The 27,629-nt window shown below is 40.5% G+C and overlaps 2 protein-coding genes across 3 annotated transcripts; one reads left to right on the plus strand and one right to left on the minus strand.

Moving 5' to 3' along the window:
* LOC125883397 (uncharacterized) lies at positions 1 to 20,171 on the minus strand. Of its 2 annotated transcripts, none has more exons than XM_049567654.1 (13): positions 20,088 to 20,171; positions 8,818 to 8,897; positions 8,636 to 8,736; positions 8,415 to 8,537; positions 8,124 to 8,235; positions 7,759 to 7,822; positions 6,875 to 6,915; positions 5,916 to 6,100; positions 3,857 to 3,940; positions 3,519 to 3,775; positions 1,938 to 2,042; positions 1,787 to 1,854; positions 1 to 473 (listed from the first exon to the last, which is right to left on the minus strand). In XM_049567654.1, the coding sequence occupies exons 2-12, from the start codon at positions 8,891 to 8,893 to the stop codon at positions 1,827 to 1,829; spliced, it is 1,176 nt and encodes a 391-aa protein (XP_049423611.1). In that variant the 5' UTR covers positions 8,894 to 8,897; positions 20,088 to 20,171; the 3' UTR covers positions 1 to 473; positions 1,787 to 1,826. The 2 variants fall into 2 exon arrangements, with proteins under 2 accessions (XP_049423611.1, XP_049423612.1); XM_049567655.1 differs by lacking the exon at positions 20,088 to 20,171 and adding an exon at positions 11,637 to 11,742.
* LOC125884253 (mucin-5AC-like) lies at positions 17,233 to 27,405 on the plus strand. The gene is made up of 6 exons (XM_049569148.1): positions 17,233 to 17,327; positions 21,062 to 21,284; positions 21,543 to 21,602; positions 21,672 to 21,831; positions 22,501 to 22,655; positions 22,855 to 27,405. Exons 2-6 carry the CDS (start codon positions 21,077 to 21,079, stop codon positions 25,527 to 25,529), a joined length of 3,258 nt encoding a protein of 1,085 aa, XP_049425105.1. The 5' UTR covers positions 17,233 to 17,327; positions 21,062 to 21,076; the 3' UTR covers positions 25,530 to 27,405.
* Positions 27,406 to 27,629: the final 224 nt, after the last annotated feature.

A 27,629-nucleotide genomic window follows, 5' to 3' on the forward strand; every position in this document is an offset into this window, starting at 1 on the left:
TGAACTTTAAGGACTCTTTATTATTGACAGTGTGTGAACTCAACAGGAAGTCATCGACAAAAACAAACACGAACAGAAAGACATGAAGTTTGATTTATACTGTAATAGCAGAGGCAGATGATCACAGTTACCAACAACATAAGAAGGTACTGATTATCATGAAATGTAACATGCCTGTGCTGCATTCTAGTCATTCACATAAGGTCACTGTGGTTTCCTAATTGAAAACAAACATTATGACATTATAGAAACCATCCATCATTGTCTGAGGAGGAGGAAGGCGAGAGGTTTACATTTCTGAATATAAATACACAGCAAACACACTAATACAATTTTAAAATGGTTTTACCTCTTATAATAAAAATAGCAGTGCTTTAAATTCACCATTTGGGGCGTCAGGTGGTGTGAACTGTAGAAGAGATTATTCTTGTGGAGAGCTCTGTTTCAGTCTGTTGCTTTTGTCTGGAACAATACTGAAAATAGAGATTGAGATAGGCATGAGAGGGGTTAACTACGGAAGCCCAGAGAGGCAAGGAGAAAAAAAAATTCTGGTGATCCTTTTTCAAAGTCTGATCAAAGTTGTTTTCTCCCCTGTGTTTATGACTAAAGAACAAGTGAAAAATAATAACAAATAACAAATATGTTGTTTTTATTTCATTAAATGTCTTAAAGGAAATTTAATTGAACAGGTGGATACAAAAAAAAGTTTTGTAAGGTTTAAAAAAAAAAAAAAATCACAGGATTATTTGTCTAAGTTACAGAGACACTCCCCTAATGCCAGGTCTCACTGCTCCCCGCACCAACCCAACAACCTCCTTTACCTTACTTACACATGGCTTTCTCAGCCCAAACAGCACTGCCACCTTCAACAAACCCAGGCTCTGTTGATGCGAGCTCCAGGTAGAGACAGTGCACTCTAAACACTTATACTATTATCACGTGTTGACAAGTTATTTAACATTAGTTAGGTTTTTTTAAAATTAAAAAAAAATTAATTTGAAAAACTTAGCAATAGTATCCTGGCTAAATCTTTTTATTTTTATTTTCACTTGTTCAATCAAACAAGAGAAAACAGTTTAGATCAAACAAATGGATCACCAGAATTTGTTTTTCACACTTCCCTGTCTGAGCTTCCGTATGTATCCACGGAAGCACATTGCATTCGCTGAATAAACAGAAAAGTTGACACATTTTATCATAATTACGAGATCTTATCCCTAATGCTAATCTCTATCTATGATGATTTTATTCTGAAAAACATTGACCGGAAGTACCGTCTTTGTGATTCTTAGTGGACTCACTTTACAAATCAGCTAATGTTAACTTACTATTATAATAATGGTCATTAGGGAATCAGCACCTTTTCAAAATATGATTAAGTATCTAAAAAATGATGTAGTGTCTAAAAATAGCTTAGCATCTCAAAAAAATGATTACTTAACATTGGAAAAAAATGCTTAGTATCTTAAAATAATGTTGTGGTATACTAAGTCATCCTTTCAAAAAGTTTCTCTCTCAATCTGCAAGAACTTAAACTACCTCTTACTAAACTTACAATTTCAACTACCAATTCTTTTACCAGTACTGACAATATTACCTGCATTTTCTTGCCGTAATTGTGTACTGAAGTAAAATTGGAATACAGTACATGTACTTGTAACTGAGTATTTTTACAGAGTAGTATAACTCCTTTTAAATAATGTTAAAAACTGACTATATGTATAAAAATGAACACAAACTTAATTAAATGACATTAGATTAATATTTTTTCAGTGCTGAGACTCACCTTCATCAGCAGCCCTACTCTGCTGCCCTCCTCCTCTTCTTCATCTATCACCCTCTTCATCACAGGTCCTGCAGGAGAGACACAGGTGTTTTAAAGGCCGCACACTGACCAGCAGACAGGAAACATTCTCAGATGGACAGATTGATCTTACACGGCCTTGTAGAGACTCTTCTGGTTCATCATCTGCTCTCTGAATATGTTTATGGCTTTATACACGTCCATGTGATCCTGGTGTTCCTCTATCACCGTTCTGTACCTGTCACACAGTTAAATGAATTTTTAATGAATAACAGTCAGCAGCTGGTTAGCTTAGCTTAGCATAGAGACTGGAAACAGAGGGAAACAGCTAGCCTAGCAAATATTCTCCCCAGTAAATCAGCTAATTGTTTTTTTAACACAAGAAAAGTAAAAAATGATGCAGCAGAACTGCTCTGACTGTTAGTCCCTCGAATGAGTCAAAAATGATGGCTCCTACATTTCCCATACTGCAACTCAATAGTGCGTTTACATGCAGCTTGGGAAAATCAAATTATTGGCTTTGTCTGACTGAAACCAGACTTTTAAATGCATGTAGACAGCTTAGTCTGACTGAAATTGGACTAACCATAGCTCGACTAACACACCTAGATAATAGGATTGAAAATCGAACTATTGCTGCATGTATCTCTTTAGTCCAACTGGAGTCGGACTGGGCATTCTGCACATGCACCACTTTTTCTTTCACAGGCTTTCACCCGGAAGAAGAAGGAGATGACGTAGCAGCAGTGCAGTAACTCCCGGAAAAAAAAAAAAACAAACCAACATCATAGCGACTGAGAAGCAGAAGATGCACTTCTGGACGGACGAGGAAACTATATTCATGCTCCGACAGCTAAATTAGCTAAACATTTTGAAGTTTATAGATGGTACGAAAACGTGAAACGCGGATTTATTTAAAAACATTTCTGAACAAGAATCAGAACAAGTCCAATGCGCACTATATTAAAAAGGACACAGCACCGCCTATCGAGGTGGAGTCAGACGTACATGGTCAGAAATTCGATTTTCTCTTCTGCATATACTCAGACAAGACAAGAGGTCCGACTTGACTGATTAGCCAAGCTATGAGCTTAGCTCAACTACTGCGTGCATGTAAACGCACTGACTGTCTCTTTGTCCTACTCTCCAGACAAACGTTTTCACTGCACTAACCATGATGAGTAAACTGATCTTAACGTGTAAGATAAGAGACGTGCTCCTTTAAGGGGCCGTACACAGGCTGCGTCTTTAACCGCCTGGAAACCGCAAGGCCTTTTTGTTCCAGCTTTCAAGAGCGTGGCGGCAGGTTACGTCTGAGGTTGCTAAGCAACTTTAACAAGCACCGTATCAGAGCCCGAGAGGGAGCAGTGTTCACGTTCCGTCAGATTCTAAAGCCAAACCCTGCTCTTTTTTCCTAAACCTAACCACGTGTTTATGTTGTTGAAGGGGAAAAAAAACATCAATTTGCAGTGTCGTACAGACGTAGTGCTTCTATTTTGAAACAGACTGGATGTAAACGTTAAATTTCCTGTGAAAACAGAAGTGTATTTTGAAAGAAGATACTTAAAGTACATTTTTCTGCTAATACTTTGTTCTTTTACTGCAGTAAACTTCCTGCTTCCTCCACCACTGAGTTATCTATTTCAAATGGCTGCTGTCTCATTTTCAGAATAAAACCCTCTAATTGTGATGTACAGTGTGTTATGATTGTTACCTGTGTGTCCAGGTGACCTCCCACAGTGTGTCTTCTCTCCACTCCTGGGGGAGGTTACTGGCATTAACCTCGGCCCCAGACACCAGCTGGGCACCAGGCCTGAGCTCAGAGAAGAGCAGCTTCCTGGACAGGAAGTGACGGAAGCAAGCCCGCGCCGACAGAGCCACCAGCCAGTAGACTGGCTCCTGCTGGACCACTGAGTGGAAGGACTGGAGGGAGTGGTGGAGCCACTGTGGGGGAGGCACAGCAAGGAGGCTCTGTAGGAGGAGGAAGAGGAGGAGGAGGCAATTAAGACGTCTTTAACATGACAGTCATCTGATTTATTCTGTGTGTCTCACCTGGTTTCTGCAGTTGTAGTGTTTGAGTGTGTCCAGCAGCAGTGATCTCATGTCATCTGCTTCCTGTAAACGACTAATCAGGGCCTGCAGGAAGAGACAAGACACTGATATCACCAGACCAGTCACACCAGTTCACCTGGGGAACAAAATCATATTTACAGCACAGAGCAAACATCAAGTCACTCAAACCAGAGCTCAAATCATTTTCTTATGATTTATACAGGAGGAAATACAGAGAACAGTATGTCCTCCCACTGGAGCAACAAGACATGTTGGTGACGGTATGGAAGCCCATTTCTGCCAAGTGATGAAAAAAAAAAAGATCCAGGAAGTCATTATAGTGAGAAACTTGATCAAAATAATGAGTTAGAGTCTCAAAACACAAAGTTAATATCAAAATATTAGTACAAAAATGGCCTAATATCCAAATAATGACTTAGTATCTCAAAATAATGAGTTAGTATTTCAAGAATAAAATAATTCTTAAAGTTAAGTCTTAAATTAATGACTTAATACCCCCAAAATGACTTAGTTTCTCCAAATAATGCATTAGTATCTCAAAAATAATGACTAGGTATCTTAAAATAAATAGTTAGAATCTCCAAAAAATGACTTAATACCCAAAAGGTGACTAAGTATCTCAAAAATAATGAGTTAGTATCTCAAAATAATGACTTAATACCCAAAGGATGAATAAGTATCTTAAAATAATGAGTTAGTATTTCAAGAATAATTACTGGGTATCTTAAAATAATAACTTAGTATCTTAAATTAATGACTTCATATCCCCAAAATGACTTAGTTAGTATCTCCAAAAAATGACTTAATACCCAAACGATGACTAAGTGTCTTTAAATAATGACTTAGTATCTCAGAATAATGGGACAGCATCTAAAAATACTAGTTAGTATTTAAAAATATGACTTAGTATCTAAAAAATAATGCCATGTAATGGCTTAGCATCTCAAAAAAACCCAAAAATGGCATAATACCCAAATGATGACTTAGTTTCTCAAAATAATGACTTAATACCCAAATAATGACTAAGTATCTCAAAATTAATGAGTTAGTATTTTTTTTTTTAAAAAAAATGACTTAGCCTAGTATTAAATGACTCCGTATGTAAAGCATAATGACCCAGTATTTCAAATTATTGAGTTATGATCTAGAAATAATGGCCAAATATCTTTAAATAATGACTTAGTATCTCAAAAATAATGACTAAGTATCTCGAAAATAATGACTTTGTATCACAAAATAACGACGCACTATTACAATAATGACTTAGTATCTAAAAAATGAAGTAGTATCTAAAAAAATACTATCTCAAAATCATGACTGAGTATACTTTGTCATAATTTCAAGTAATCCTGTCATTATACTAACTTATATTATCTATATATTTTTTTTTAATCACATTGGCGCGAATGGGCCTCCATAGCAACGAGAGAAGCATCAGGTGAGAAATCAGTCAGGTTTTTTGACACAGTAAGAGAAAAGAAAATGTCAAGATCCATTAATTAATTAATTTGTATATGAAAAATGTGTAAAATATATTGCCGTTTAAATTAAAAAGAGACGTACAGTGTTTGATGAAAAGCACATTTAGAAATTTCAAAGCTGCACTTAGTCACTGTGAAAATTCTTTGTACTCAAGGAGCTGAAAATCGCTTGAAAAGTCTGAGAGGCTGAGAGAGACAAAAGTGTCTGAAAGATGAACTGTAGGAAGAAGAGGACGTGTTACAAGTCCTCTGACACAAAGTAAAAGAAGGTACGATGCAAGAAGTGTTGAGTGCAGAGTAGAGTTGTTGCACAACAATGCTGGAATCAGGAGATGGAACTAGCAGAAGATGAAGCAGAGGAGGCAGGGTTCAGTGGTAAAGTGAACGCCATTAGCACAGTAATAATTGGTGCAGAGAGCAGCAGACCTCAGACTGATGAGACAGAAGGTAACAGCGCTGCAAACAGATGAACAGGTAGAAATACAAACAGAAACACAGACAGAAAGTCGGAATAAAAGAGGCAGAAACACAGAAAGACAAAAGTGTTGACCTCTGACCTCCAGGGTGCTGCTGACTCGGTGCAGATAGAGCGCCTCCTGCTGGGTGAAGCTGGTGTAGCAGCGCTGTGACAGTTGGCCGGACCGGAGCTCAGTGATGAAGGAGGACGAGCGGAGAATCTCCTCTGCCAACATGTCGCTGTAACTCCACAAAACGTCAAACAGACTCACACCGGGGACGATGCCTGAGAGAGACAGAGAGGAAACAGACACGACTGTTATGTGTCCAACACTGTATTCAGATCCTTCACTCAAGGAAAAGTACTAATGCCACACTGTAGTCTTCATCTGGACACATTTTCCCCACAAATACAACATGCTAATGCTTTTAGCACAAGCCTATGGCATTTTACATTGTATAAATTAGCCTAGCAGCTAGCAGACTTTTCCTCTACTCATATGAAGCCGGGGACAACAACAACATTTAACAAAAGTAACGTTCCAAAATTCGACTCCATTACAACTCACAGGGTTCACTGACTAAACAACTGTCTTATACTAAACACGTTTTCCAAACAAATATAACATGCTAATGTTATTAGCACTAGCCTATGGTATTTTACATTGTATAAATTAGCCTTGTGATGAGCAGAGATTTGAAGCCAGGATAAATCACACACAAGACTTAAAATGCTATTTTTGTGGAGGCTTCACAGTTTATTGTTTCGTATCTGTGAAATTAAAGTTAAAAAAAGCTTTTATTGTCTTCACTTAAGACTTAAACTTAAAGTTGTCAACGGCACAAATGAGGAAATCTGCGTCCCTCTCCCTCAAAATGGCCGACCTGTACTGACTGATGAGTGCAAACCCAGTGCAAACATGAACTCCATAAACAGCTCCATGTATTAAAATTAGGAGCAAATTTTGCAAGGTCAAGAATGAACTGGTCTTCGGGCCCCAGCTGCATTGTTTTAAACTGGGTGCCATAGATACTGTTAGAGCAACAGGTACACTCTCACCTGGCCCAACCGGTTTGCTGTTGCTGGAGGAGACAGTAGAGCTGGAGATCAACAGAAGAGATGTTTGGGTTAATAATAAAGAGCAATGTTACTCAGGGACACATTAAGAACTGTAAATAGTCTGGTTAATAAATTACTTTTAGTTTAGCTTTTGGATCTTGAACTCTTGCCTCATGAGCCAGGTCACGACACGATCTAAAGGTTCTGACTCATGGATGATCATCACAAATCAGGACTTTCTGTCTTTATTTTCATACATTTTGATTTTAAGTGTTCACTGGAAGCTTAGCTAACATGAGCTCACTATAGCGCTTTTTTTTTTTTTTTTTTACACTCTGTCCTTGGAAGAGCTGCCAAAACTTAAAGTGACCGACATACAGTCTTTTGGAAGAGAGTAGTAAAGATCTGTAGAGCTGACCCCCCTCACTAACTTGATGGCTTCTTTATTCTAGTAGCTAGCTAGGCTTGCCGACGGGCTATTAAATGATCACAAACACAATTAATGATACAATTAACGATACGTACAAAACTAACTGTGAGAAGTGCAGTAACTGACATAAGGATGAAAAAGCACTTACATCACTTAGGTTGGAGGTCAAGGTAACGTCACTTTAGAGTTGACAGGAAGTAAACTAAGATGAAGTTCATAAAAAGGATACACTACATTATGCAAGCAGAGTGTACCGTGTGAATCTGGAGTTGCGTGATGTTACCTCACCAAGTCTATGGGGACTGACTCACTTGTGGAGCCAGCCTCAAGTGGCCATTAGAGGAACTGCAGCTTCGGCGTTTGCTTCATTTTTCAGCCCATGAGGTGGCCGCTTGGATCAAATGTGACATATTACATTCAAAGCTGCCATAACACAGCATTGTTTTCAGCTTACCCGGATCTGGTGGAGCAGATGTAGAACCTGAGCTCTCCACAGGGGGCGCTGTGCAGCTCTCCACCTAAACACAATATACACACATTACGGTTTGTTTACACCGAATATTATATTTCTTTTTTATTCTTTTCTGTTTTTAAATTTAATTTTTGTATTTCTTAAAGAACAATAATTATTTTGTAATGCAAGCAATAAATTTAGTTTAACTTAATTCAAATTCTGCCTCCAGAACTGTTTGTCATTTTATTTTATCTTAGCTATATTTTATACAGAGCTTTGGTCTGATAATCCAGCTATTAACTACAATACTGCACTTATTCAATGTTAAAAATCTTTTTTAAATGTATGTATTTATTTTTGTTTACCCTTTGGTGTCATTGCTAGGCAAGCCCCGCCCTCACTGGTATTCCCCTGCCTCTGATTGGTCCAGCTGTTGATCCTGAACAGGGAGTCGTCACTCCAAAACCAAGAGCCATTCTTGAGCAGACAGAGAGAGGTTAGTCTTTTGTATTCATGACACTTTATACTTCTACTTAACTACATCCTGAGGGGAAATAATGTACTTTTTATTTAACTACTTATTTTAAACAAGTTTATAAATCAAGATTTTTGCACACAAGTACTGTATCTTATTTATTTATTTAATATTATCATACCTGTTGTACCTGGTATCCACCCAGCCACACAGGAGTGTGTGTGCTTGCTAGCTGAAGGACAAACTGCCTTTCCTCTGGTGTGTGAAGAGACACCAGGTCACTTCCTGTCTGAGAGCAGAGAGACTAACACACACACACACACACACACACACACGTTAAACTGTTTTAGAAGCCATTTAAAATTTGAATCAAAATTAAAATGTGTTTTATGTTAAGTTTACATTAGCAGTGCTCCAGGAGCTCCACACAGGGTAGAAACTGAAGCATCTCTGCCTAAACAGGAGCCATCGAGGTGGGCATGGAGAGGCCTGCTCCGTCCCTTCTGATAAATGATTCAGGTATACGTATTAAAGTACATAAACTTAGCATGTTGGAGAAGTTTCCATCTGATTGTTTTTCTCACCTGAAGATGACAGTGAGGCAGACAGCCCAATCAGGAGGACATCCAGAAGGAGACAAACCAACACGCACGCCATCATCCACCTGTAACACACACACAAACAACACTGCAAAGTTAAAGTATTAAATAACTACATATCGCCCACTGCAGAGGAGCCACCTTTTAGTTCTACTTGCAGTGTTGATGGGGCAAATTTAAGCCCCTCTTACACTGACAGATTTTCTGTGAATGTTGGGCCATTTTGCCGGCAAGCTGTGAGCGTTTATACACACAGAGGCGGATTGGCGAGTTGATCTGAGGCGCCCAATTTTCCGCCTCGTAGGGTAGACATATTGGCCAAACCTCTTTAGTCTAAACAGACCGCCATGGGAGGGGCTGTTGAAGACTTGTGGGAGGAGCTGTTGATGACGCCGCACGTGCGACCCACTGGCGTTGGATAAACAGCTGATAGCAGGAATTAGCGAGCAGCTAGTAGCAAGAGGGAAACGCAAACCTGACAGACACTGTAAAGATGAGCAACTGGGGAGACAAGGAATTGCGCGCCCTCCTTGTCCTCGCAAATGAAGAGGCCATTAACCGTCAGATGACGGGGACGGTGAAGAACGGGCCGACTAACAAGAGAATCGCCGAAGGACTGACCAGCCGCGGCTTCCTTCCCTCGTCACTGTTTACGTCACACGCTGAGCTACATGTTTTGTTACTTGCTCACGCCCCCCATTGCCCCGAAAAAGGCACATTCTGTATAAACAAAAGTAGGTAGGCGGCATTTTGCTGCACTCCCCGATTTTGTTTTTATACTGCCAATGCTGAAAAAAGACTGATTGGGCTTTCCTGCAAATTTGCACAATTCCTGTTTAAAAAGGGCTAAAGATTTAACAGGCTGTTAGCTTTATTCAAATATGTTTTGCTGCTCCAGACGGCTCCCAACCGTGCCACCACCACGTAATTTAACACATTACCTGCCATTACCACGTGACGTAATGAGGTGTTCTAAAATTCGTATCTCAGGTCTTTAGATAGTTTGCTATCTTTATGAGTAAACCAATTTATCTCAGACCAAATATATTTTTGTGCACATATTCAATATCACCAGATCATGATTTTCACATCCAATTCCAACTGTTATTAATTAGTCTCCAGTAGTGGCTAAAAAGCCTGTTGAAGCATGTTCGACTGAGCTAGTTAGCTAGCTAACTTTATGACATTATGACTGTACAAGTAAACAAATACATCTCAGGCAAAAAATATTTTTGCATTTTAGCATTCAATCATGTGACAATGACAATCACTTTTAAGTCAGTGCTGATTGTTATTAATTTGTCTCCCATAGCAACGGTTATAAAGCGTATTTAGCCATGTTAGCGAAGCCAGTTAGCTACTTAGCCAACTTTAAAACATGACTGTACAAATAAAGAAATGAATCTTCAAACAAAATTTTTGTCCCCATATTAAAAAGTACCACCGCATTGTTTTACCTCGCACGCCAACTTTTTAAGCTTTCAAGCTTTCTACGAAATGTACGCGACAACTACAGTGTGTTATGGTTTGAAAAATATTGTATTTGTGCTTTGTAAAAAGAGGAACTTTTACGTATAACTGCAGTCATTGGAGGCCCCGATCACACAGAAAGCGCTTTGCAGGTTGCAAAACGCGAGGCGCACCACACTGCCTTTTTCTATTTTTCTTTAATTGTATGCCACTGGTAAAAAAAAAACAAAACACAAAAACAAAACACTTCCTGTGCTTTTTCATTGTTGCCAGGCAACCACGCACTAATCAGTATTTAGTTCCTGCCATGTTGAGGCAGAGGGTACTGTCTGTAGCTCTGGTTGAGGGTGAGAGGCTGTCAGCAGATAAACAGAGATCTGTGTGGGTACATGAGACCCTAAAAAAGAGGCTGGATCATGGGGAGTACCACCAGTTGGTCCAGGAGCTTCTCCTCCATCATGGATGTTTACAGGCAGATTTTAGGATGACTCAGGGGCAGTTTGACAACCTGCTGTCTGTCATTGGGCCATACAGCTCTGAGTATCCAGCAACTGCTACCACCAGTTTCTCCTCCATTGCTTACCAGCTGTAAGATAAGGTAAGATAAACTTTATTGATCCCACACTGGGGAAATTCACATATGAAAAACTTGACCTCCACAGAAGGCCCGCAGATCATCTGGTTAGACAATGGAAAAAAAAGATGACGATAAAGAGATGAAGTGGATCACTTTTCCGCAATGAGTTGAAGTTTTTACTCGAGGAGTTCAGAGCGCTCCGGCAAAAACGCCAGGCACCTAGAGCGCAGAAATGCAAGGCGCAAAAACTGTGAGCAAAAAAACCTCATTCCCATAAAAAAAAACAATAACAAAAAGCCGCCTCCAGCTGCTGAAACACTTTGCGTGATCAGAGCCAAAGTCAGTGACTCATCCAGCACATCACCTTCACACCTTTATTTACCGCCTCGCTACACAAAAGGCTGAACTATTTAACTGTATTTTTTCCTCCTTCACATGAAATTAAGTATTCAGATAAGAGTAGGAACTACTGCGCATCACTTTATCCTCTTTTTTTAACATGTCTTAAAAATTTCCTCCCGTCACAACTTTTTGACAAATTTAATTTCTAAGATTCAATCTTTGCCTGAATATAATCTGGATTTTACAAATGAAATGTGCCATGCATGAAACAGAGTGACAAATGTCAAAACTGTGCCGCATCTATAAAACAATATACTCTGGTTCGTTTTTAAAATCATAATTGACTCTATACACAGTTTACGTCCCAAAACATAAACTAAAGTTGATCCAAAGGAAACGTGAAGGAAAACCCTACCTGTTGCTCTGTTTGCACTGATGACCAGCCTGAACCTTGTACCTCTGAAGTACCCACCATACCAAGGTACTCTCGTAAAAAAAAGTCTATAAAAATGCTCTTGCCGTCAGTGCAGAGGGAAAACGAGGAAGCAGTTACTGCTCGATCATAAATACAGACGATTCACCTCCACCAGGTGTGTCATGTGATCAGACAGGTGACAGTGTCGCATCATATCACATCCGTTGTCTTCATCTGTGCAAATATTTCATTAAGCTCTGTTGATGTTGTCATATTTGGATTGGTGAGGTCCGACTTTGTTCATCAGCTTTCATTCTGTTGTTCCTGAAAGCCAGAGAGATGAACTTCTTCACTCATTTAGTCAAAGTCCTGTGTCCAAGGTCCAAAATGAGACACTGACCCTCAGCATGGGTTTACAAACAGTTTTAAACCTGCTCCTAACTGATTTGCACATGTTTATAACACACGGAAAGGATTTGTTCATGTGTAGTATGTGGAGGAAAATCAGGTCCTTCACTTCAGTGAGAGTACCAACACATTTATGTAAAAACACTCTTAAAAGCTTTAATTACAAGATAATTATATGTTTTTTACTTAAACATGTTAATCAGCAAAATAACCATTAACATAGGAGAGTGAAAAGTAGAGTGTGTCTGTCTGAAATTTAGTGAAATAGAAGTTTAAGTCGCTGGAAATGGCAGAAGTAAAACGTAACTAAATGCATGTACTGAAGTGCAGTTTGTGAGGTAGTTGTACTTTTACTCAATAATTCCATTTTATGCGACTTTACAAAGATGGATTATTGAACAGGACTCCCTGGAACAAGCTCAGGGGCCCCACAGAAAGACACAAAAGGTGACAAAGAGACAAAAAAAGTCAACAAAGACACATAAAACAACTACAATAAGACATGAAAGACCACAGAGACCCAAAAGGACTACCAAGATATACAAACGACTACAAAGACACAAGAAAGACAAGAAAGGGTCCCAAAATGACAACAAAAAGACACAAAAGACCACAAAGAAACACAAAACAACTACAAAAAGACACAAAATGAAGACAGAGAGGCACTAAATGACTACAGAGACACAAAGAGACATAAAACAAATACAGAGACACATAAAGACCACAAAGAGACACAAAACAACAACAAAAAGACACACAATGACTGCAAAGAGACAAAAAAAACCAACAACTACAAAGAGACACAAAAAGACCAAGAGAGACAACACAGAGGCCCATAATGATAACAGAGAGACACAAAACAGTAACAGAGAAAAAGGTAACCACCACAAAGTCTGTGTGTCTTGTTCCCATGTAGTAGTGGGGCCCTCTGCATGTCTGTGCCCAGGGGCCGATTGTCTCTGCCCACACAACTTTACACTTCCACCTATTCTTTTTAGAGATAAATAGTGTTTTTACTGCACTTATACTTACGGCTTAAGTTACTTCTCAAATTAGGATTTTACATAAAACAACATATGATGAGATTATATCAGGTACCTGACCTTTTTAGCCCTGCGCACTCCCTCTGCACTTCAGTTTGAAGTCCTGAAAGCTCAAAGCTCAGAAGAGGGGCACGTTCGAGCGACACCTCGGGACATCCCTGACAACGTCCTCTCCATGATGGTGTGATTCAAGTTTGACTACATTCTTGCTGTGGGCGTCAATTGTATATGACAAGGTTTGGCAGCTGCTGTACCTCCTTGGAATCACAAACCCTGAGCCTACAATACAAATAAGCGACTAACTTTAGTTGTCTTGTCTTTAGACAGGGCCCAGTGGGGACTCACCTATTGTAGGTGGTTGTTGCCACCTACAATGTGTGCATGAGATAAAGATTTAACCAGAGGTTCTCAATCTGCAGTTCCACAAAAAGAGACATTTCCCTTCTAAACTTCTCTCATGGTTTCATTTAAAGAGCTGTTCAACGTCAAATTACCAAAGAGGGAGAAAGACAGAGAGGAGAAATAAGAGCTAAAGATATGATCCTCCCTCAGATTTATCTGGTGACCCTTTGGGAAGGCCCCACCCCTCAGGTTGGGAACCACTGGACTGAATAGTTCAAACTGGCTCCACCTGGAGCAGCTACAACAGTAACATGCTGCTCTAACACTGATGCATCAGGATTAACAAGGTAATATAGAATGACCAATCAGTCACAAAAAGACCACAAAGAGACACAAAAAGACCACAAAGAGACAAAAAAGACCAAAAAGAGACAAGAAAGACCACAAAGAGACACAACATCACTACAAAACCACAACAAAGAGCACAAAGAGACAAAAAAGACCACAAAGAGACACAAAACAAGTACAAAAAGACACAAAAAGACCACAAAGAGACAAAAAAGACCGCAAAGAGACAAAAAAGATCACAAAGAGACACAAAACAAGTACAAAAAGACCACAAAGAGACATGAAAAAGACCACAAAGAGACACAACATCACTACAAAACCACAACAAAGACCACAAAGAGACAAAAAAGACCACAAAAAGACAAAAAAGACCACAAAGAGACAAAAAAAGACCACAAAGAGACACAAAACAAGTACAAAAAGACCATAAAAAGACAAAAAAAGACCACAAAGAGACAAAAAAGACCACAAAGAGACACAAAACAGTACAAAAAGACAAAAAATACCACAAAGAGACAAAAAAGACTACAAAGAGACACAAAGACCACAAAGAGACACAAAAAGACCACAAAGAGACACAAAACAAGTACAAAAAGACACAAAAAGACCACAAAGAGACAAAAAAGACCACAAAGAGACAAAAAAAGACCACAAAGAGACACAAAACAAGTACAAAAAGACAAAAAATACCACAAAGAGACAAAAAAGACCACAAAGAGACACAAAACAAGTACAAAAAGACAAAAAATACCACAAAGAGACAAAAAAGACTACAAAGAGACACAAAAGACCACAAAGAGACACAAAACAAGTACAAAAAGACAAAGACCACAAAGAGACAAAAAAGACCACAAAGAGACACAAAACAAGTACAAAAAGACAAAAAAGATCACAAAGAGACAAAAAAGACCACAAAGAGACACAAAACAAGTACAAAAAGACAAAAAATACCACAAAGAGACAAAAAAGACTACAAAGAGACATAAAAGACCACAAAGAGACACAAAACAAGTACAAAAAGACAAAAAAGATCACAAAGAGACAAAAAGACCACAAAGAGACACAACATGACTACAATAAGACTAAAAAAAAGACTTAGGGAGGCTCAAAAAAGTCACACCCCAGCTCCTCTGATAAGAAGTGAACAGCCCCTCACTGGTTGTCTTCAGACATCATTAACAGTGATTTACAGCTGCTGTGCTGTACATCCTTCATCACCTCCCAGCAGAAGTTACATTTTTGACACATACATATGACATATAACATATGTCCTTATACCTTCTTCTTAGTACATTATAATGTGTTAAAACAATTTTAAATGTTTATATTCTGCTCATAAAAGTGAAGTGTACGCTGTCTCTGCTCACCCACCTAAGGTCAGTTTGATGTCTTTCAGTACGACAGACGTGTTTCTGTGGGTGGGAGCAGCTTTGAATGCCCCTCTTTTACATAGTCTGATAAAACTGCTCCCAGAGTTCATAAAAACACAACTGTAATGACAGAAAACAAGGTGTTTGTTTTACAGAGACAGGGGAGAGGTGTCATCCCTCCTTTTGAAACAAGTTTGACAACATTCTGGCTCTCACAGAGACGCAGCAGATGTCCCTGCAGCTCTGCTTAACAAAGATGGAGAGACAAAGGGAGTGAGGTGGGTCGAGATGTTTGGGACATCCTGGAGGGAGGCGGCTACAGCTGGGGTGCATCCTGGTAGTGTGTGTGTGTGTGTGTGTGTGTGTGTGTGTGTGTGGTGGAGTCCTAATCTCACAGAAATACCCCCACTAGAAAAGAGTGTCTCTCCCTCGACAGTGTGACACACAAACCTGGCATCATGTTGCAGGAGGCAGGTGTAGAACATTTATGAACTCTGTCACAGAGTATTACAAACACCCCGAGGGCTGAAATCCCACCTGCACTACAGTCTCCGGGCCGGACCGTACTTTCTCAAGATAGAAATACACATACTTTATGCATAATAGATTAAAGGACTGGTCAATGAATCAATAAGTTAGTTATTAATAAAATTAATCTTCAGCTCTTTTGATCAGTTGTTTCAAAGCGTGCCTCCGTGGTGAACGAAGAATCCAAAAACGGAAATATTCTTGATGAATCAAAGTCAAAAACGTCCTTGTGTTTACAAGGTTTAGTTCAGATTTATCAACATCGTACAATAAGACAAACGCACAAACTAACAGGGCCTCACTCCAAAGTCGTCATAAACCGGCGCTTGGTCAGCGACTTCCAGTGTCAGACACCAATGCAAAAAGCCGTCTTTTGTATCAACGTGATAGCCGTTGGGTTGCCGGTATTGTTTGGCAAAATTCAGCATCAAGAGCACTTCTAAGGCCATCGTGGATTTAACGTAGAATACTGACAACAGATACAGATTACGTTGTTTTTTAAAATGTTGGGCTTAAGTTTTCTAAACGTCTCATACCAACATCATCTGGAAATAGTATAACAACATTTATTCGTAAGGTATGGACAGCAAACCCCAACATCTACCAACGACCATAAAGTTAACGTGAAATTCAAACATTGTTAGACATTTAGAATACGGTCGACCAGACCAAAATTTCACGTCTGTCGTAATGTAGGAGGTCAACATCTTTCTGACGTCATGTTGATGGTTATTGAGGCAGCAGCTCAAGGTAAAATTATTGTTTTTGTCGTTGGAGTCTGGCTTTGTCGAAAGCAGAATTTTTAAATATTGCTGCTTTCGCAAAAATACACGTGTTTGTAAAGTTATGAACGTGTGACTGGATAAATGAGACGTGGATAATACGGCATGAGCTGTGTGAGAGTTTGTAAACAGATGTTTTGATGTAGTTTTACTGTGGTTAATCGTGGACCACACCGACTTCAATTCATCCAAAATGTTATCAGTTTCTTCGTTCACCATGAAGGTATGCGAGAAAAACAAGGTTTGTTCATGAATTCATTGTAGCACAGGCTGAGTAACTGATAAACAAAAGATCATTTAGGGGTTGAAGTTTTCCTTTAATTATAATTCAAACAAAAATGTCTAACATCCACCTTCTCAGCTGCACCAGTGCGCCACTTTTCTTTGTTTTCTGTGATTGTATTTCTAATATGTTTCGATTTTTTTGGACTTTATACATTTTTATATTTAGATATTTATATTATCTATATTTTTTTTATACCTTTTATATTTCATGATTTTGTCTAACAAATTGTGGTGAACATAGTTTCATGCTAAATTATTGGGACAAAATAAATAAATAAATATTTTGGCCTCCATACTCACGCACAAACACGTACTACTTTACATTTCCTTTTTCGATATTAAAAGATTAAAAGATTTGTTTCTACAGTTGCATGTAATGTGTTTTGGTACCCGACCTGCAGCTCTATGTGCTCTGGTTCTACGTCTCCCTCCTCCCTCCACATCCTGGACCCCAAAAAAATCCCCCCAAACTTCACAGGCTTCAAACAAACTTTAAACTCACACAGGATCTTCTCCAGCCGCAGTAACACAACAACTAAACTGGAAACTCTGGAGGACGTGATTCTTTTCTGCGCGTCCTGAAGGGTAAGGATGCTCACTCTGACTCTCCCCGATGCAACATTCATTCATGCATTCATTTTTACATTCATTATTTAGAGGGTAATATTTGCTTGATGTAACATGTTGTTTGTAAGAATGCAAAAAAGACTCCTCTGCTATGCATCTGTTTGGAAATAGGTGCGCCCAGTATTACTTTGTTTTGACTCAATAGGAACGTTAATGTTAAGTTAAGTTAAGTTAAGTTAAGGAAACAGAACAAGTCAAAAAGGAATGAAAATTAAAAGTTGAGGTAGGATTTAGGGTTTATGAAGACATAAATGTCTATCTTACTAACTGTTTATTAAGTCTGGCTAATATTTACCAATATACTGGTTTTATTTTCATTGTTTATTAAATGTAGAAAAAAAACAATGTACAATTTCGTCATTTTAGGGGCAAGGCCACTTAGACTTTCGTGTTGTCAATTTTTTGAGGGCACAAAGGCCATACAATAAATCAATGATTTTAAGTCCACGTCCATAATGAATTTAATTTAAGGACTAAGGATGTATAACTATCTGTAAAATGAATAAATAAAACAAGCTCAAGTAATAATAATGAGTATAATAAGTAATAATGTGATTTATTTAGTAGCACTAATAAACCCAATGTGTTTTAAACATAGAACAACCAGGTTTATGTATTTATAGGAAAACAATCTTAAATATTTTTGAGTGTACATGATAACTGATTCACTGGACAAGACTGGCTTGCAATTATTTCTGATGTGTTGTTAGATAGCTAACAAACAAACAAACTACAGCAGAGCTATTCAGATACTATTCAACTGGGCCGCATTTCAAAACCAGATCATGTTGATGGGCCACATTGTTAGCAGCGAGCATACATATATATATTTATAGATACACAGGCACGTGATGCAGCAACAGACTAAAAAAGAGCTATCAATGCACAGAAGCGTAATAAGTCATGTTTACAACAACAAAGTCACTATTTAAAACTCACTGGAATATAAATATTCCTCCTGACATCACAATACTGAGTGAAGAAAGTCACGTTATCTCAGGCCCTCGCGAAATTCCTGCCCTGCTGTTACGAGTAAGTGATGTTGTTAATATTATGATTGTTATCTGAATATTGTCAAGATGCTTTTTCACTGTGAGAGCTTGAATGTGTAGAGGACAAAGTTCATAAACACGCAATGGCATAAGGGAGTAACGATGAGCCCGAGTGTCCACGCTAGTTACGATTTATGTGCCTAATCTCATCGCCTCGTCACATGATCAAATGGAGACTCGGAAGAAACGGAGCGTTATATTTCTACATGAATTAACAAACGGTCAAGTTAATCACACATTCACTCCACAGACAGAGTGTCCAGAGTGCGCTCTGCCACTCTGAGAGTGCGGTGCTCTGGATAACGGTACATTCAGACAGCGCCCCCAATTTATGAACGCTCCAGTTTGTGGGATGAATAATGTTATGTGTATTAAGAGTTATCATGTCCACCTCATCAGAAACTGGGGAGGGATTAAGAGGAATATTGGGTTTCTCTGGAATGCTAACTTTTGTAGCACGTTAGCTAACGTTAGCTTGGATAGCAAGACAAACTGGAGGAAAGCGTTCAAGTGTGGTCCTCCTTTGTAAGATTGGCTTCCTGTGACATCATCCATCCACTGAGTGAGAGCATACGGGTCGGCCAGTCTGGTCCCGTTGGTCAGAGTTTACTTATTCAAGTAAGACAGTAAAAAGTTCATAAATTGGAAGTGCTGTCTGAATGTAGCACTTCCAATTTATGAACTTTCTAGTTTGTGTCAGAGTGCGCTTTGACACTGAACACACCGCTCACATCATCTTCCTCCATTGTCTAAAACAAGACAACATAACTTGCTAGCTAATGCTAACAAATGTCTGTGGAGAATTGTTTTTTCCTCCAGCTAAGCTCCGCCCACCAAAACAACATCATACTGTTTACTAACAGTACAAGTGTCTATACAATCCTATCTAATTATTTGGCTTTTTTTTTTTTTCAGAAATCAAAATGTGTATTGATGATTCAGTTTTTAAAGATTTATGAATTGGCTTCGGGCTGAGCGCAACAGATGCAAAGTCCAAAAGAGACAGACTCACATACTGTTAGTTTTGGTGTTTAAATAAAAATATAAATACTGCCAGCCGCATTCTTCAAATACTTGAGTCCTCGCTCAGGATAAACACAGTGCAGTTTTCTCAGAGTGAGAAAATAAATGATAGGATATGGAAATTTAGGTGTAATTCTGTTGGCATGGGTCACAGAGCTTCGCACCAGTAACAGTCTCCTTGAAATACAAATATCAATTTGCAACCAGCCCAGAATGTCCTCAACCTTCATGGCAGCAGTAAGATGTTAATCCAAATGGTAGGAATCTCATTTTGTAAAGAGCTCTTTAATTAAAGTCCAGCTGCATTTTTCGTCTGCTGCAGCATTAATCACTCGTCCTGCGCTATCCTTTGAGAAACCAAAAGGAAAAAAGAATATCTGTTATATATTTGTGCCCTGTTTTTGCATTAATTTGAATTCATCTCTGTACAGATGAAGACCTTATTTTCATACTTTAAAATCTTGCTTGCCACATCCTTATCATCAGAAATGATCACGGGCAGAGCGGACAGCAGCTTCACAACAGTTTCCTTCTTATTAAACTCCCGAACATGAACACACCTGACAAACACTAGAGGACTTTAGTTTATACGCTAGTTAGCTGCTTATCTGCAGCACATTTAACAGCATGTGTGTAAACGTACCTGGAGGTCCAGTTAGACACTGCTGTCGTCCTTCACTCTTCAGTGTAACTGAGCCACACTGTCTGCTGGTGACATGTAGGCCACGGAACAAGTCTGTCGACTTTGTATCTTCCTCCCTGCAGGCGTAATACTATGACTCCGCCTGTCTGTCAGCTGCCGACAGTTAGAACTGACATTTAAAGGTTCTGTATACGACATGCACAGCGTTAATGCAGTGTTAATGTTTCCTGTTCTGTGCAGTAATCCGAGCTCCTCTGTTCTTTGTTGTGATAGCTGATCGCTGGCGCTCTGTGCTGTGTTTACACAGCCATTACAGGCCATTGAGCGTAAGGTCAGTAATACATTTTCTCATCGCTCTAGGTGAGGTAGGGTACACAATACTTCCTGTGGACAAATTTACACTCGAAAGAGGCCCTGCTGATTGTCATTCAGACCAGATGCTTGTAATACGAAATATAACCCGTCACTGTGTCTGCCTGGCATAGCTAACAGACATGAACAGCTGAGCTACTGTTAGCATTAGCTTTAGCTAAGTTTGTAAGCTATATGCCAATTCACACACACAGTAGCCCCATCTGGCTGATTTTACTGGCATGGTACGTTTCTGATGTTGTGTTGTAGAGTTCAGGGCTTTAGGATGACTTTTGCTTCCATCACTCTCCACCTTCCCCGTTAACGTTTCTTCAACACATTTTCACTCCGACCTCGTCACATACTGACGTTTGGTCGTGGACTTTCCACGTCCACATACGACGTGCAAGGTACTCTGGGTGTGTTGGTTGTTGATGCTCTGGGACACCGTGTCAAGTTCTGCCTGTTGCATGCATTGTCTGTTTTCAAAATACACTTCCGTTTTCACAGGAAATTTTATATACAGTCTCTTTCAAAATAAAAGCATACGTCATGCCAAAAACAGGTTTTCTAGCTTGCTAAAGAAAAGTCCAGTGAATCATCTCCACCGTCTGTCTTTGCAGTGACTGTGTGTAGACATGCAGCCTACCCTCCAATGTTTCGGGGTGGGTGTGGTCTTATTATCTTTGGCTCCGCCCACCATGTCATTCTCCCGCGGTGCGAGCCACGTCTCTTGTCGGGAAATGATTCCCGGCCACATCAGCGCCCAACCCCAGGACCCACAACGCAGCCATGTCACCCTGCGCACATCTGCCTCTTCTTACCTGCCGGGACAGTTAGTAACAGGTTAGTATAGTTTAACTCACTAATTAATCCACTAACCACTTAACAACAAAGATAACTGCTGTTACAGTCATTCACAGATTTTAGTTAACTGTTGATTAATTGTTAAAAGGAGTAGGGACCAACTTACTTCTGCTTGTCAGCACAGTTATTTACAGGCACTTATTAACTGTTAATTAACGACTAACAGCTAGCTCACTTTTACCTGCTGGGACAATTAATCACATCAATCAATCAATCAATCCATACCTGTGTCCTCAGTAACCGTCCGAAGCTCTCGGGACTTCATGGGTTTCCTGCTCCAGGCTCGCAGTGTGGAGGGTGCTGGGGTCAAGGCTAGAACTGCCGTTGGAGTTGGAGCTGGGGTCAGATCTACGAGAGTGGGCCCAGTGCTGCTGGGCGGCTCCTGGACGCTCACTCCCCCTGGAACTCACACCCTGCGCTGCCTCTCGGAGGGTGACACTCTCACACACTCTGACAAACAGCTGAAGAAAAACCTGTCATTTGTGTGGAAGGCTCCTGACGCACCCATGGGAGACATCAAGTTCTAGTAAGTGTACGCCTACCATTTGTACAAATGACCATAATCATAACTAGCATGCAAAGACTGGTAAATACACATGTAGCCAAACATCATCGGTAATCCTCATCTGATGTGAATATTCAGCCCGGACTCATAGAAATGCATGATATGGACACAAGGGCACAAAATGTGTTTAAATCACATGTTGTCAACACGAAAAGAATGTCGATGCAAAGTAAACGAGGATCTTTTGTCATGGTGGACACATCATTTGAGTATAAAGAGCAAGAAAGTTCATGTAAAAATGGTGGGAGGGGTGGTGGTGGTGGATGGATCAAAGAAACATGGACTTTCAGTCAGGACACTGCGGTTCAAGTCCTATTTGAATCAAAAGTCAACCTAGTTACATGACTTAACATAGTCATCTAACTATGTAACTATGCAAAGTACTTAACATAACTATGCAGAATACGTATGTTAACCAAAACCACGATCATTTCCTAAACCTAACTTTTTTTTCTCTAAACTCAACAAAACTGCAAAAGTTCATTGTAGACTTTGCATTTGCGTTGTTTTCATATTACCATGACGTGATGCGTCATTGACAGGTTGTGTCCATTTCATGTTTTCCTGTAAGACTGTGCCAGAATATTTGGTTATTGTTTACTATTCAGTGATGCCTCTTTGTCATTCCAGCATCACGGTGGTGCAGTCTTATTTTGTGTACTGGGCAGGTATTGACTCTGCCGTGGTGCATGATGGGAGTCGTAGTCCTTGGATTGGGAGTAACATCACAAAGGTGGATGAAGAGAATTCAGATTTTGTGCTACAGCAAGATGAAGCTCTGCCAGGTATGCAATTTGTTAAATTATGAATACAGAATATCTGATGGACAGCTTTGTACCCGACTGTTTACCTGTAGTTCTACATTCAGTTAGTTACAAGTGGTAACTCCAGGCCAAAGCAAAACACCAACCAATCTTTCTGTCTCTCAGTCTGTATGTCACCATACCTTAAACCTTGCTGTTCTTTGACCTTGCTGCCTGACAGTCCTCGGATCCCTTAGAGCATCAATCAAAAAAACAATTGAGAAGGCAAGCCTTCCGACCACCCTAGGACCCCCTACGCCAACAAGCAGTGGAACCCAAGACTACAAATACCAGGAAAAACTAACAGAAGTCACTCATTCCGTCTTGGCGATGAACAGCTCTGGGACTTTGGCATCAGATCAGGAGGCCAATGAATGGAACAGCCCTGTGACTTTAGGGTCTCTTCAAAATGCTACCAAAGTCAGTGAGACTGACCCATATGCAACTTCAGGATCCCCCTCAGGTGTGACTGAAGAGGCAGGCGCTGACACAGGAAACCCTTTTACTCATACAATAGCAGAGGCTACAGATATGGAAGCTGCTACCAATCTTTTGCCCAACATCACAGTCCAAAACTCAACCAGTCCTCTCTCCCTGCTGCAGACCCTTGCCTCCCTTCTCCCTCTTAAAGATGGCAAGATGCAAAGAAAAGAGGCAAAGATAAACCTCCAGGATCCAGAACTGCCAACCATTCCTGGAACAAAAGACACAACATTAAATCCTGAAACCACCACCAAAGCTATACCATCACCCACTCATGGCTTCCAAAACCAAAATACGCTCAAACCCACATCTCAACACCCAAGAAAGTTAATTCAGGACCAAACTAGTTCAGTTAAGTCTGTTACTCAGAGTAGCTCACCACAGCCCTGGAGGACTGCCCTGACTGGGTCCCACTTGAGTCTAATCAAGGATGAAATGGGTAACCAGTCTCTGCCTCAGAATCTTCACCTCAAACTTTTGCTCCACTACCAAATGTCTTCAACCAACCCTTTTCACCAGGCAACCTCTCCATCCAAACCTCCTCTCCAGTCCCAATCTAGTACAAGTCAGACCTCTCCCCCCTACCAGTCATTTGCAGCTAAGCTCTTTTCCAAGATCCAAACCCCTTCACCAAACCTCATTCAGCCATCCGAAGCTCCTACCCTTCAGTCCTTTCCCATCAAACCTGTGAGCAGTTTACCCAAACCTGAGCCTGAAAACAGTCAATTTGGGCCAAAAGCTAGACCAGGGCAAACCAGTCCACCTCCCTATCAGCTTGATACAACTGCACCTCTGAGCAGCCCTCCTCATCCTAAACCTTTGAGCAGTTATCCCCAAGCCCTGCTTCAAACTACCCCAACTCAACCTCAGGAGCAAGCTAGCTTTCTCCAAATGGACCAGTCCCAAACGTGGCCCATACCCCATTCCCAAACTGGTGCACCACAGGCGCAGAGCTCTGGGTGGAAGCAAATGCAATCTTCAGCAACTCCTGGATCAATCAACCCTCTGCCCTTCACATCAAGGGTTGACCTAACCTTAATACCAGGTGACAGTGCAGAGGTCAAAGATTTTCAGTCTCAGGCAAAGATTGAAACCATGAGCCCAATCTTTGCATCCATTCCCTCAACAACTCCTTCTTCTTTTGCAGTGTCTGACGGCCTGTCTAGATTTAATTCTTTACTCCATACTTTTCCTGCCTCTTCCTTTGTTCACTCTACCACTCCTCTTTATTCCTCTGGAGGTTCAACCCTGGTATCCATACAAACTTCTGTCACCCATGTTCCTTTCTCACCTTCCTTCTTTTCATCCTCCATGAAGAACCAAGTCAAAACAGCTCCAGCCCTTTCTGCTCTACCTTCTCCCACGCCGATCTCCATTCCTCCTCATTTGCCCTCTGTCCAATCTTCCTCAACTTCCCCTAGGCCATCCTCCTTCAACTCTTCTACCAAACCCTCCTCAAACTCCTCCAACTATCCATCACCAGCTTCCTTCTTTTCCTTAGTCTCTTTATCTACTTCTTCCTCTACTCCCATGGCCTCCTCCCAGTCTATCACAAGTTCGACCTATTTGTCACCATCTTTCACCACCATCTCTCCAGCACTCTCCTCTTCCTCATCGGTGTCTTCCATTTCTTCTCCTTCATCCCCTCCTTCTTCCTCATACACCTCTACCTCTACCTCAACATCTTCATCCTTCTCACTGGATTTCACAAACCCGTCTGCCACCTCTTCTTCTATGGTGTCTTCGCAGTCTACTTCCCCTCTCCCAGGACCCTCTCCAGTTCCCCGTCGCTCTCTCTACAACCCCCTGACATCGGCCTCCTCCCCTGTGCCTTTCCAACAACTCACCCCTGGTCAGAGGTTGCCCGTCCAGAACCACATCACATCTTCTGATCCTGGGCCTAGCCTCAACCTACCAACATCAAGACCTGTGGTTCACCCAAACCCTGAACCCCATCCAAACCTTGACCCAAACTTCGAACTAAATCTTGGTCACGAGTTAAAACCAAACCTTCCCAACACTGACACTAATCTCAAACCCAAACGCCCCTCAAATCCCCCTGCAACTCCAGATAAGGAGGGGAACTATCCAGACATTATCCCCAGACACAGTGCGTGGGAGCTGGGCATGCTGCTGGGCTGCTCAGCTGGCTTGGGCATGGTGCTGGTGGTGGGGGTAAGGTACATGTACCGCCAGGCCTGTGGCAAACGGACAGAGGTGACGCTGAACGACAGGGAGAGAGAATATGGGAGAGGAGAGAGAGGTCTCATCCATGTTCAGGAGTGTGGAGATTTGGTCCGAGTCCGGAGAATCAGGGAGAACAGTTTTGTGCTGCTGGCAGAGTACGATATACTGGCATCGCCTGGAGACTAAAGACTGCTAACATAGATAGCTTTAGATATCAAAATATATCCTGAAATCAGAGCTGCTGGGAGGGAAGACATATTCACAACAGGTAAAGTTCCCTTAGTAATATTAGAGTCAACTAAATTAGCATAGGACTGAAAAAAAAAAGAAATACACAAAGTTATTGACAGCTAGTTAGCTTAGCATGCCTTTACAATTGATCCTTAGTCCTCCCCGAGTTTGTCACTGTTGCTACATCTGAAAAGTCTGACAAAAAGAAACATGGTGAGACTGGTTTCTCTTATCCAGGTGCTGCAGTGTTTGCACTGCCAGGTTTGTGTTTCCCTTCTGGGCATCAGTAAAGTAAAGTTACTCTGTATTTATTACTGATTACAGAGCATAGTTCTGACCTAATGTTAGTCCTTCTTTACTTTAGAAAGTTAAGCAAGTTACTTCTGACAACATGTGTTCATGTTCATGAAGTGTTGCTCAAACAAACTTGTGCAGCTATGTGTCTGTGCCACTCTGCAGTTACACATCAGCACCAGAGTTTCTGTGAAGTGCTGCAAAGTTCAGTTGATTCAAAACACACATTAAACACACATTAAACATGACTTAATAGAGACAGTTTCAAACACAAGTACGCAACTCAGCTTCACTGTAACTCGCAGCATTCACAGACAAACACTTGTCTTTATCTGGACACATTTTCCAAACAAATACAACATGCTAACATTATTAGCACAAGTCTATGGCATTTTACATTGTGTAAATTAGCCTAGTGATGAGCAGTTTTCCTCTGCTCATATGAAGCCAGGATAAATCACACACAAGTTGTGATCTATATAAACAGACTAGATGGGAGAATATTTGACCCATGCTTATAAGCATTTTGGAGACGGGAAATTGGCGACGCAGATGATGACGTGGAAGCCTGATTGTGGAAATTGTTGAATATTTTTTGCCGCACATCATTTTTGGCTTTTGTCTGAGTGTCCATTTTAGTATGGATCCTACGCATTGTTTTACAGTTGAGACCCCTGGTGGTGATTAAAACTAGTAAGAGCTGAGTAAAGCAGTTTCACATCAGAAATCGGTGTTTCTGTGACACTGTTCAGCGAGTCGTAGACAGGACGACAGCCTGACACCTGCTAATATGTGCTCACATTTTTTTCTCTGTTAACTTAAGATCCTGACGTTTTTACTGGGTGTTGAATTATCCACAGACAGACCCAGTAATTTAAACTGGTAAAAACACTGAAAAAACCCAGTTTCATGTTAATAAAACCCCCTGTGTTTTAACACTGCTGTTGTGCAGGGGCTGCTGACTTTGGTCGTTATTGCGAATACGCGAATGGCCCTGTCTGGAGCCAGCGTTTGGTTTGTCCGTTCTGAACTACTGCAGAAACATGGTGGACTCTGTAGACAAGGACCTGCTCCCTATGTAGATACAAACAGCTCATTCTGAAGTAACGGAAACACAACAGTTCTTATTTTCAGGTGATTCTACACTAAAATAAACACACTTATTAATATGACATATTCCATTTCTGCCGATACATCCCGCTACATCCTTTAACCTTTAACACTTTAAGCTGCACAACCAAAGCTCTACATCAGAATTACCAGCATGTAGTTTGTTCCACCCACCTCCACACTGTGGGGTACATTCATCACAGCCTTCAGGGGCCAGGAGTTTTAATCTTGTTTTCCAAACAGCTAACTTGCACAAGAAAGTGTTCTTGGCTAAATGTTTTTGCCCCTCTAGAGATTTCTGCCTCAGACATGTTCAGAGGACTAAAATCCCAATCTGCTTCCTGATAGAAAGTAGGATATTTGCAAAGAAATTTAGGATGAAACACACCGTTTGGTGGACAGTGTTGTTGTTAGTGACACTGGGGCTGTGCGTCCAGCTCTGTAATCGTATAGTCAGAGAACGTATGTGTATAAATGCAGGACTTACATGCTGAAACTCTCAAACACTCATGTACATGTACTTATGAGGTTAATCTCAAACTCATTCATCTTTTTGTAAATTGTCATGTTATGCGCTTAATAATAAAGTATATTTTCAGTATTATACATGTTGTCTTTCTTGATTTTAGCTCTTGTAGCTGTGAGGTTTCA

Source organism: Epinephelus fuscoguttatus, linkage group LG23 (genome assembly GCF_011397635.1).
Source record: "Epinephelus fuscoguttatus linkage group LG23, E.fuscoguttatus.final_Chr_v1".
NCBI classification, from domain to species: Eukaryota; Metazoa; Chordata; class Actinopteri; order Perciformes; family Serranidae; genus Epinephelus; species Epinephelus fuscoguttatus.

Coding starts and splice junctions, on each gene's coding strand:
- LOC125883397 (XM_049567654.1), bottom strand. CDS start 8,893: ATGATGGCGTGCGTGTTGGTTTGTCTCCTTCTGGATGTCCTCCTGATT. Junction 3,776..3,856: donor ACTACAACTGCAGAAACCAG/GTGAGACACACA, acceptor CTCCTCCTACAG/AGCCTCCTTGCTGTGCCTCC. Junction 1,855..1,937: donor AAGAGTCTCTACAAGGCCGT/GTAAGATCAATC, acceptor TCTCTCCTGCAG/GACCTGTGATGAAGAGGGTG.
- LOC125884253 (XM_049569148.1), top strand. CDS start 21,077: ATGCAGCCTACCCTCCAATGTTTCGGGGTGGGTGTGGTCTTATTATCT. Junction 21,285..21,542: donor GCCGGGACAGTTAGTAACAG/GTTAGTATAGTT, acceptor CTGTGTCCTCAG/TAACCGTCCGAAGCTCTCGG. Junction 22,656..22,854: donor GCAAGATGAAGCTCTGCCAG/GTATGCAATTTG, acceptor GCTGCCTGACAG/TCCTCGGATCCCTTAGAGCA.